This window comes from Triplophysa dalaica, chromosome 1 (assembly GCF_015846415.1).
Source record: "Triplophysa dalaica isolate WHDGS20190420 chromosome 1, ASM1584641v1, whole genome shotgun sequence".
Lineage (NCBI taxonomy): Eukaryota > Metazoa > Chordata > Actinopteri > Cypriniformes > Nemacheilidae > Triplophysa > Triplophysa dalaica.
The window spans coordinates 21,138,616-21,150,819 of record NC_079542.1 but is presented as its reverse complement, the minus strand read 5'-3'; the positions used below and the strand labels follow the sequence as shown (position 1 = coordinate 21,150,819).

The following is a 12,204-nucleotide window of genomic DNA, read 5'->3' as shown; positions in this document are numbered from 1 at the left end:
CAAGTCTCTTATAAACTGCTGCACTCTAATGCTGTTAAGTCAAGTTGACTTGAGTTTTTCATAACAGCTTCCTCCTCCAATCTAGTAACCACCTGGAACACCTAAGGCTCTTACACAAAACACTGGTTCAAGCAAACCATTATGAAAGAAAAACTCTAATTCTGGCTTTAGTATGTGCTGACACTGTTTATTTTATATAATTCCTATGAGGAATCATCTTAACAAAAAATGGAAGATAAGAAATTTCCATTTCTTTTTCCTGTTGTTGTTTATTCTATGAAGAATAAAATGCTCTGTGGCGTTCCTGAGGCGTTTTTTTCCATTAAAGACTGAATACATTCATGCTATCTTGTTCTGAAGCCATTCAACTCTTTTAGATTGTTAAGAGCAGCGGTTCTCAATCCTGGTCCTCGCGTCCCCCCGCTCTGCATATTTTGTATGCTTCTCCTACCGCTTCAGAGGTTTGTTCAATACGCCCGTAAGAACCCTGCGAAGTAAACATCACTAGATATTCTGCCATAATTCCAGTTCGAAATGGGCATAATGTTGCGCAAATCTCAAGATTACGGTTAAATAACCCTTCAATCTTCCGTAATAGGTTTTTTCTGTGTGAAGACGCTGCAGGCAGTAGTGTTGCACAAATTCGAGTTGGCGAGGACCAGGGTTGAGAACCGCTGGTTTAGAGCATGTAGCTGATATGTATGTTTTCACAGGAAAATTTAAAAGCTTGAGTATAATTTAGAAAAGGTAATTAAAAGTTATAAGGCATGTGGAGGTTGACTGTCTTCATTCCAAGGATAATAGGATAAACCAGAGCCCAGAAATAGGACAGTTCTGTCCAACATAACAAAATCACACTTAAAATTGTTAACAAGAATTCAAGTTTAATGCACCTGATTGGGAAACTGTCCACGAGGTATCAAATCCTCTCAAATAAAGAATGTAAAATTTAAATGTTATGATTACCCATTTCGATCTTAAATGTGGAACAGCGATAAGAAAGTATGGGAGCATTTAATTTACAGTATATGAACTTACAGCTGTCGTGATTCTGCCTCATCAAGTCATGTCTTTCTTGTTCTTGTGGCAGTATCATGGCAGAATCCCTTTTTTTATGTGGAGAGAGACAATTTTAGATCTTATGGACCGCCATACTCTCTCTCTGGTCCCATCTCTGTTCCAGCCCTTTCTTTAGTCTGATTGTTAATTAGTTAATGCCACACACCTGTTCCCTCTTGATTTGCTCCCCTTTAAATAATCCTCATGTTTCATTGTCCTGCGCTCGGTCATTGTTTAGAGCGTGCCTTGCATTAAGTTGTTACCTGCGTCTGTGTACCACCCTTGTGCTTACCTGTTCCTATTGTTGCACATGGTGCAATAGGTTTTATTTTGTGAACATTCTACAATGAATAACAAGAAAAATTGAAGGCGGTGAAATTCACACTCACTTGCACCGGGAACCACAAGAAGGTATAAACCATCTAACGTAGCCACCACTGCCTCATTGTAAAGGTTTTTCCAAGGGATCTTCAGAGTCAGTTTACCTATAACAGGAATTTTCAATTCAGTTTAACTAGTTTAACGAAACCTGATACTGTGTGATTTAACTAAAAGAATGGATTCTGATAATCTAAGTATCATGTGTCTCACAGATAAAATGTGAGAAAGAACATTATTTAAAGACAATACAAGCATTGCTTTTTGCTTAGTAGCCACAGGGGGTAGAGTCAGCAACTTTTTCTTTTGGAGAAAACATCAAATATGTCTATTGTGTACAATGTTTGACAAGAAAGAAAACGTTTGCTAATTATAGGAATTATATTACCTAGACGATCATGTCATTCTTGTTATTCTTCATAACTTTTAACAACCTGTCATCTTGGCACGCTGTTCAAAGTCATCTGAGCACATCATGTGACTACAAACTGATGACCTCTTTAACAATCTTTTGCTTGTTACCAAGACAACAGTGCTGTGACGTTTCTTTATACAATACCGAAATGAATTTCTTAGGTCTTTAAATCTTCACTACAGTGTCATTTTGCAAATTTTTCACACTAGGCCCATTCAGTTTTTTTTACGTCCAGGAAACGTACCAAAGTGTTTAGTCATGTATGAATGAATGTGAAACTTTCAATTCTGTTAAAGGAACTGTAAAAGCAGAGAGTGAACCTCAGTTTGAAATATCCTTGTTGTGCACTATTTAATACACGAAAACAGAACATCTTAATGCTTCAAGAATATCTTAATAAAAGGTACAATTAGTCTGACATTAATAAAAATACTTCAATCACCATAATCAAGCATGAGCAAAACAATATGGGCAGTGCAATTCATCACATACAGACTTGGTTTTGACAACAGTACAGTCTCAGTGGTTACAGGTTAACAAGGCCAAAGCCTACAGATACTTGGGGAATATACTAATAGCTCAACTACAATAAATAAATATTGTTGGATACTCACCAATCTGACCAGCCTTCACTTTAAAGGGGACATCAAATTCACTCTAAAGCACAAAAAATGGGTGTAAATGTGAATTTCGGATCTTTTATCCTGTATAACACAGAATTATTATTATTACTATTACTCTAATCTTTAATGTGTCCAATGCGTTTTGTGATAATGCACATTAGAAATTGTTAAATTATTATTTTGTTCTGTACCAGTGATCAAAAAGTCAGGGAAAAGCTTTGTCACATCCTGTGATTTAGCAGAAGCCACAGACTAACCAAAGTGTTACAACAAACACATTCATGTCATGATAAATATGGCTTGCTTATGTGTTTTCTCAAAATGAAATGAACAGTAACATAACTAAAATATATCAAATAAAATAATAATAATATAGCGTAATTTACTAATTTTGGTGAATGGTTAGCATGGTTTGGCATTGTCAAGCACACTTACCAAAGCATTCTCTTTCACCCGAAGATTTTCTAAAACAACATTTCCTAAAAAGAAGATAAAAATAAAGTTTATTTCTTATCTTGACTGTTGTTGATGACGACAAAGAACAAATTGCAGAAACAAGATAATTATAACATATTTAATAAACAAAACACATTTACAAATTACTTCATTCTAATGCACGTGGCATCAAACTATGCCTGGAATTTATCTCAAAGAATCTAGCTGGGATTGTTATTGCCTTAACAAATCCAGTAATGTGACTATAATGACACAGCAGCATGGCAATACTTATACAGTATGACCGCCTTCCAAGCAAAACATGAAAAGACCAAATGGGAAAAACATAAACACCTTAATGTGCTTTACATTTTTATGGTAATATAAAGCAAACAACTGTAACAAGTTATGAACAGGTTATGAAATACAAACAACTCTAACAGGTTCTGTAAACTAAACTATTAACCCTTGAATGTAGTTTCTAGTGGCAATTAGTATTGTGTGGGACATAACTCAGATGTAAAGCTATACCTACAGTAAGATGAACCACTTTCGCAAAAGGTTATAGTAGTCTACGCATATAATGCATTATTCATCGTCATATTAAGACAAAAACACATTGAATCTGTTCTCTATTCTTACCACAATGTGGCACTATAAATCCCCCTATAACTTAAAATCAACATGAAGTCTTACGCAAATGAACACAATTTAAACACATTATTGTATATAAAGGTGTGGTACATGCACTGTCTATAACTTGAGCTTTCAACGTACGTTAGGACAAGTACAAACAGTAGCATTTGGAAAAATGACTGTAACGTAAGCATGTATCATCTAAAACTCTAGTTAAAGATTGTAATTTATCTAGTTAAAAATACACTTTACAGTGGGCAACAAAATAATGTGCGGAAATGTTTAGATGTTTCACAGAAAGGGAGGAGACCTGATTTATTAATAACACGCTGCATAATGATTGTTTTCATTGCTTCGGAACCACATGACACTTATGGTGGTGTGGGTGGGGGGGGGATATGCAATTTACAGACAGATTACCAATCTAACAGAACAGAAACCATTGACATTATTGGACACTGCTGTAAATTTTCACCCAGACTGCGCTGCATATCGTTAAAACAAACCGATCGTTCTCACATGAGCCAGAGGAGAAACGAGCGTTTCTTTGCGCTGATGTTGACAGGCTGTAGTGCGCTTACCTCCCCATATGCCAATTTTCAGCTGCGACTTGTCCAGGTTTTCCACATAGTCTCCAATAAATTTGTTCAAAAGATCGCTGACTAAAGATTCGAACACCATGATGACTCAAAAAGAGCAGCGTTCCTGCCACAGGAAACGCGCTAAAATGCCACAAAACGCATTTGATAAGGTCACTTCCCTCCCTGGATGACAGCGATATCGACTCAATCGGTGATCAACTCACACTGTCCGAATAAGAAGTCTCCCCCGATCGTGCTATTACAAACAGGCTAGCTAGTTGACACTAGAACATGGATTGTAAAACTAAAGTTTAGTGTCTGATGCTCAGTTTATGGTTATCAAATGAGAGACGTTGAGAAAAGAGGTTTGTTTGTTATTTGCACGATAGTACCTTTTTAAAATTGCACTATATACTTTGGATTGTTGTGTTTTATAATTTACAGTACGCTATGCTTACTATTAGACAAGGCAGGGCAAGTTTATTTATATGGCACATTTCATACACAAGGACAATTAAACGTGCTGTACATAAAATGATTGACAAAGAGAAATAAGACGTATCTTTAAAATGCAAATGATTTAAGATCACAAATACAACTTTGGATTTCAAGAAACAATAAAACAGCAATAAAACTGATAAAAATGTGAGTGCATATATAAAAATAATAAAAACAAAAGAACAAGAAATAGAAGTGTAGTTGTTGTAAACCAGCACAGTGCTCAGGTTGTAAATGCACAGCTAAACAAGTGTGTTTTTTCAGCAAGTGTGTTGCTGACTCGCCCTGTTTTGAGTGAACCCTTGTTATCTCTAACTGACTTGATCCTGATCTGAGAAGTCTGTTTGGTTTATATTCAATAAGCATATCAGAAATGTATTTAGGTCCAAGACCGAGTGATGACAATGATAATACTTTGAAGTTGATTCTAAAGTAACAGGGAACCAGTGTAAGGACCTGAGGATTGGAGTGATAGGCTCATATTTTTTGGTTCTGGTCAGAGTCCTTGGAGTAGCGTCCTGTATGAGCTGCAGCTGTCTGATGGTCTTTTTGGGAAGGCCTGTAAGGAATAAATGACATTAATCCACCCTGCTGGTGATGAAAGCATGAGTTACTCTAAATCTTGGTTTGAGACAAAACATCTGATTCTGGCTATGTTGCTAAAATGGTAGTAAGGTGATTTGCTTATTGCTCTGACATGATTGCTAAAACTAAGGTCAGACTGTAAAACGACACCAGATTTTTTTCCTTACTTTGTGTTTTGACACAATACAGGCCTATTGTGTCATAAATGATGAGCGGAGCAAGAATTAAGAACCACAAGTCATGGGAGTCCAATCAGATGTATGGTTGCCTATGTTCACACAGTGACCTCTCCCTTTAAGATGTGACCCAAACCATTAAAGTACCAACCCAGGAAGCCCCACACAGTTTTCCAGACTATGTAGGAATGTGGTGTGATCTACCTAGTCAAAGGCAGCATTGAAATCTAGTAATACCAGAACTGATATTTTACCTGAATCGGAATGCAATCGAATATCAGTATTACCGTATGTAATAACCAAAGATTAATATAAAAAAAGGGCTGTGATGACATTCCCCATTCATTCATCATATTCTATCTGTTCTATCAGTATTGTATGGTTACATCTGTGAATTTCCTGTAAAACATTTTAATAGTTTATTCCAAGTGGAATCTGGTTGAAAGGCGATCATAAATGATGTTTCCATAAACAGATGTTACGTGTTTTTACGCTGATGTTTTATGTCAAAACATGGTGTCCTAATCCTAAAATATAAGTATCGATGTCCAGTATCAACATTGTCACTGGGACATTCATCAAAATCCTCTCAGCATGGACAATAGAAGGAACATTAAAACAAAGTCATTAGAACATAAAAATTAGACGTTTACTTCAATTCAGTTAAATTTAATTGCAGTTATAACAATTATATTCACAATTAAAACAGTTCATTTAAATTCTAGAAGCAACAGTTCCTGTTTCTTATTAGATTAGGTTGAAATCTTGGGAGGACCACATATTGCATAGCTGTCACTTTCAAACTAATTTATACATGCACACATACGCAGAACGTCTGTGACCAAATATAAAATATAGGCACAGGCTGATTGTAACACATAAATGTTAGTGTGGTTGTTTTGTCATTGACAGACGAGGTTGTAAAGACTGATGTGATAAATCAATGCAACCACCCCATCTACAGGCAGAATCCTGCAAGTGCTCCTCGTTTATTTTCGTCAGATAGTTCAAACGCTACCAAAAGCGAAAGAAGTCTATACAGTAAATCGTAAAAATCAGAAAGGAACTTCAGGTACACACATTTAATTTTTATCTATTTATTTAGTAAGTTCATTAATTAGTACGTTTTTTTGTGTTTTCATTCATTTTATTTTAATATGTTTAATTATTATTAAGTGCATCAGTGGCGTGCAGTGTAGCCCCAAGTCACTGCTTTTTAAACAGCTCATTTGCATTCATTTAAACATGTTCAAGTCCGTTTGATGTTAACACAGTTTCTGGGTTAAATGGAGTTTACATAGAACAACAATTATTTTAGACAGTGAACAAGAAACGGATGCTATTTGCATTTGTAAACAAGTTTAGGCTGTCTGAAAATAACTTCAGTGCAGTAACATCCCAGCTAAAAATGTGTGGTTCCCAGAACGTTCCTTTAACGTCAGATTTTGGTTCCCAGAACGTTATTTTCTAAGGTTCGTTTTTGGTTCTCCAGTAAAAAAAAGTTTTCTAGAACGTTTGGAGAACGTTGCCTTAACGTTATAGAACCCATGAAACTAACGTTTTATTTCCGTAAAGAGAAGCAAAAACAAACCTTTAAAAAAACTTTGTGGGAACCAGAAAACTAAGGTTAGGGGAACGTTCCCAGAACGTTAGCCTAAATATTTTTCTCGAGTCCGTTTGGCCTCACAGCACAGTAGGCTAACATATATCATTTCTAATAAACCACACTGTGTGTAGGCCTAACGTTAACTCAACATCAGACATTATAAATATTGAAATAAAATAACCAATGACTTCAACACAATAATTAAAGCAGATGTTTATTGACAGAAGAATAAATATTCAATAATCTTCAGGCTTACAATATTCTTGTCTCACCACAGAAGTAACGTTATAGCGCGGATCCGTCTTTAGACAATGAAAAGCCCTGAGTTTCAGTCCTTACGTCATGATCTGTTGATTAAGATGTGTCAAATCAATCGAAAATCATCAAATCTGTACGTTTTTAACTACAATAATTAAATGAATAAACCGCTAAACTAATTAGGGATGGTCATTTAAAGCAAAAATAATATTCGAAGATCGATGAGAACTATTCGAAAATTATTCGAAATTCGCATCCCTCCCCCACGTGACCGCATTTACAGTATTAGCCTGCACATATAAACGGAGAGAGAGAGAGAATATTTACGCTTTAAATCCGTGACGACACACTGCTGTATTTGGAATAGGCAATCTTACATCAAGCTAAACATTAAGATAATGCGCTGAAATATTGATATATGAACAACCGAATGACCGCACTTATTAACATACGTCGATCAGCATCAACCGCTCATAATGCTAGAACATTTCCTTGTAAAATATAAGCATGCACATTTATACCAACTCAAAAACAGTGTGATTGATCAGGAAAATAAAATAAAGCCATAAAGATTTTAGACCAGACTTAAAACGCGTTAAAACATATTAACCGAATGACGGCATTCATGAATTAATAGCTCAAACGGCTTCGGTTTCTATTGCCATACGTTTCTCCAGTCTGGCAGTGATCGTTTTTCTAGACGGAATAGTAAACTGATTGCTGACCTGTGGATGGACCTGCTGGGTGCTTTCCCAAATGATTATGCATCGTAGTTGTTGATCCATGATAAGACAGATTTGCATTGCAGAGTTTGCACTGCACTTTATTCTCATTCATTTTATTAAAGACCCCCACACAGAACTAGTTGTTGACGCCGTCTCAATTTATCGTATCCGTTAAGCCACGCGGGAGTACAGTGTGCGTAACTTAATTAACAATTCTTGTGGGAAAATGTTTTCCTCTACTGTCCCTTGATTGACAGCCTTTAGGTTTAAGGTGCGTCGTTAATGGCAGCGCCACCCTTTGGTTACATGAACACGTTACGCGTGAAAACACGGCGAATTTTTTAAGATCGCACACACTATTCGAAATTCTATAATTAAAAAACTAATCGAATATTCGAAATTCTATAGTTAAAAAACTAATCGAATATTCGAAATTCGTGACTAAAACGAAATGACCGTTCATTTTTAAATGAATGGAGTGCGCGGCAGAGCAGAGAATGTACGTGCTCGAGCGCTAAAACTACAGTAACAGACATCAACACTAAAGAAATACACATGGGTAGGCTTATAAATGATTGTATTTTCATTCAGTTTAACTAGTTTATTATTTTTAGCCATTAAAGGGCACATTTATTAATTTAATTTGGTCAGTATAACATGTGTTAATGTGATCTTATAATTTCCGTATTGCTCATGTCACGGACATTTACCAGTTTTGACTATTTTTACCATAATAGGGCTAGTAATAACCATCCGGGAACGTTATTTTCTGGTTGCACAAAAATAACCAATAATTAACAAACAGGGAACGTTACTTTCTGGTTATTTTCTGGTTGGAAAACAATAACCCCAAAATTACCATAAGGGACGTTATTTTCTGGTTATTAAAAAAAACAGCCTGCAACGTTCTTAGAACGTTAGGGGAATGTTCTGTGTTTGCTGGGATTTTATGTAGGCCTTGCTGACCAGAGGGTGAGCTGTTGTCCTTTCATGTCCACCATTTGGACCCGTAATTTGGTCCAATATGCAAAAAACGCCAATATTTTTTAAAATACAATGAAATAAATTGTTATTTAAAAATACAATTTGGCATAAGGATACTGGAAACAACTACCCTCTATGAAATATAAAAGGTATGATTTTGGCAGCGTTAAGCAAACATGCATTTTTATGACCAGTTGCTGTTCTCAAACAGGTCAGATACTCTCAGGCCATGATGACAATCAACAAGTTTTATAGCATTGTTAAGCAACAACTTACATCCTGTTTGGTTCACACACTGTGTCTTTGCAAATCCGCAAAACTAAAAAACAAATTAGCCAGCACCCTGTAGCCCAAGACCGGTTGCCGACAGAAGCTAAGGAGGGCTGAGCCTGGTCATTACCTGGATGGAAAGATAGGTAGCTGCTGGAAGAGGTGTTAATGAGGCCAGCAGGGGGCGCTCAACCTATAGTCTGTGTAGGAAATGCCTCAATCTTGTGATGGGGACACTATACTCAAAAAAAGCGGATGAGACGTTAAACCGAGGTCCTGCCTCCCTGTGGTCATTAAAAATCCCATGTAAGCCCGGTGTCCTGGCAAGATTCCCTCCAATCATGGCCTTCTAATATTCCCCACCCTCTGAATTGGCTTATCTCACCTCTCCGCTAGTTTGTGGTGAGCGCACTGGCGCCGTTGTGTTGTGGCTGCAGTCGCATCATCCAAGTGGTGCACACTGGTTGTGGGTTAGGAGAGATCCCCTTCATATGATTGTAAAGCGATATATAAATGCCTCATTCATTCGTTCAAGCAAAATTTTATTTTTAAAAAAGGAACACATTTTACCACTTTTACAATGACACAGATATACTTTGTCATAGTAATACTTAATACTTATATGTATTACTATGTGCTCTGGAACAGTTTGCTTTCCTACATTGTTTTTAAATATCTCATTTTGTGTTTAACAAAACAAAACAAATCTACGATGTTCCAGAAATATCAGTTGCTAACATTTTTCCAAATATCTTGACATCAAAAGAAATTGATACGCGATTGGATTTGTAACAACTTTAGCGTGAGTAAATGAAGACACACTTTTTGGTCGGAATATCCCTTTAATCTATGGAAAGCCAAGTGGGTCAAATATACGTGAATTTTAATAGGTTAAGTACACGTCAACAACGTGTAGTTCACACGTACTCAACGTGTATTTAACGTGTTGTTTACGTGTGAAAATTTGATGTGTAATTGCGTGTTCACGTAAAATACACGTAAATAACGCGTGATTCAGACGCCAGTTTCCAGTTTAAACAGGTCAATATCATTGGCTGCCTAAGAATTGGGTTAAACCATTTCTGCAAAACTGCGGTGTTGCCTGCCTCTGATAGACCACATGCTTCCATTATTAAAAGTCCTCCTGTTTATTTCTCCTTTTATTGTGTAGTTATTTATTAGTGAAAGTTATGTTTATTAAGATAAAAAGCCCATTTTGCACTTTAGTAAACATTCTGACTGTAACCCCATTTACCACACTTCAGTTTTCGAACATTAAAAACACAAAAAAAAATTCATAGAAAGTGTACAGATAGTGGTTCTTCAAATTTATGATACAGACCATTGTAATTAATTTTCTTTTTTTAAAACAATGTAAACTTTCAAAGGTGGAGTTTAATTTACAACTATGTAGGGTTCAACCAAGATACTCCACAAGGGCCATATTAAGAAAACATCCTATTATAGACGTAGATCTTTCAAACTCAGTGTTCTTTACGAGTTTCAAAATCAAATCACAGTGGTTACTTTAGAGCTAAGATACTGACTCAGAGTTTTTGCTGTATACAGCCCATTTCAGGTCATCATTTCAACTCCAACCTTGAAGTCAGGTATTCTGAACCATGTCCACTTATCTCAGCACCTGTCAGTACTCTCAAGTCAGAATTTTATAATTTCTAAGAAAATACACACACAAAAGGCTTTTTAGAAATTCAGAATCTACAATCTATAAGTGGTTAAAATATGGTTATTATAATAGTTACTGTGATTACTATGCGCAAGATATGGCCAGGTTGTTGTGCCCATGGTTTTAATACTAAAAACGTATTACTACAAAGAACATAATAAACTTGTGTGCAGTAGGCTACTTGGTACAGTCTTGCATGCTGTCATATATCAAGGTGTCTTGTGAGGCTACATTCACAGTTTCATTGTGTCTCCTGGACATTGTTCTATTTTTTGTTTAAAAAAATACATTAGAAATAAATTGACAGGTGACATTAAATTGACTCCCTTTTAACGCTGCTATTATAAACCTTTATATTCATTTTGCTCTAAAAGGTAGATTTCACTTAGAAAAAAGAAAGTTTCACTTAGAGAAAAGAAGGTTTCACTAAATAATGTATCATACAATACAGTACACATTAAAATGATCAATAATATTTTTTTTTTCCGCTGTTATCCTTTGGAAGCATTAGGGTCATAAAGTCATAAGAGCAATATTCTGCATGTATGCTGCAATCAGCTCTGGTTTTGTGAAAAGAAAGTCTCTTATTGTCACGGAAGCTGTATAATCCAAGTGCATGACGAAGTAGATTTCCAAAGATACTTAATAAATTATTGAACAAGGATTAACCAGGAGCAGACATATACAAACATCCATAAACATGTAAGAACAATACCGGACTATGAACTAAACGAACAGACAGGCTTAAATACATAGAGGAACATAATCAGTTAAAATAGAATTAAGTTGAGGGACTTATTAACTAATAAAGAAATCAGTCACAGAAGACAAAACCAAAACAGAACAATCAAAACTAAGGAAAACTGTGACACTAGGTCTATTGTGCATGTGAGCTGTCTTTTCAGTGTCATCAGCTTTGATTTTAAAATGTAAAGAATAGTAATGTTGATAATGACCAACTGTACATTTAATAATACAAATGATTTGTAAAAATGTATGATCACAAGCGTGGATGTCAACTGGCCTGGCTCTGTGTATGAATCTGTTCTGTCAGTGCTTAAGGAAGGTAAAGTGTATATGGAACAATACAGAACACTTGGATTGTGGCAAAGAAACCCTATATAATTTTTTTCCTTTTCTGTACCAAGACGGTGCGATTAGTGGCGGACAGGGGTTATGTAGGCCATATGCAGATGTTTTTGCAGATGTCTCTGCAATGAGAACCCCTTAGTGTGGCCCTCACTCAGACCATTGTCAGGATGGTTATGACCCAAAGAATTAAAATTGT

General features: G+C 35.9%; 1 protein-coding gene across 12 annotated transcripts in view; it reads right to left on the bottom strand.

Annotated features, from left to right (window-relative positions):
- vps13c (vacuolar protein sorting 13 homolog C) overlaps positions 1–4,335 on the bottom strand; it is a 55,844-nt gene extending 51,509 nt beyond the window's left edge. For all 12 annotated transcript variants that reach the window (XM_056744165.1, XM_056744175.1, XM_056744192.1 and 9 more), the window contains exons 1-4: positions 4,128–4,335; positions 2,911–2,954; positions 2,467–2,509; positions 1,449–1,544 (exon numbers count right to left, since the gene is read on the bottom strand). In XM_056744165.1, coding sequence (XP_056600143.1) covers positions 1,449–1,544; positions 2,467–2,509; positions 2,911–2,954; positions 4,128–4,227 — 283 coding nt within the window. In that variant the 5' untranslated portion in view covers positions 4,228–4,335. The remainder of the gene's footprint in view (positions 1–1,448; positions 1,545–2,466; positions 2,510–2,910; positions 2,955–4,127) is intronic.
- Positions 4,336–12,204: the final 7,869 nt, after the last annotated feature.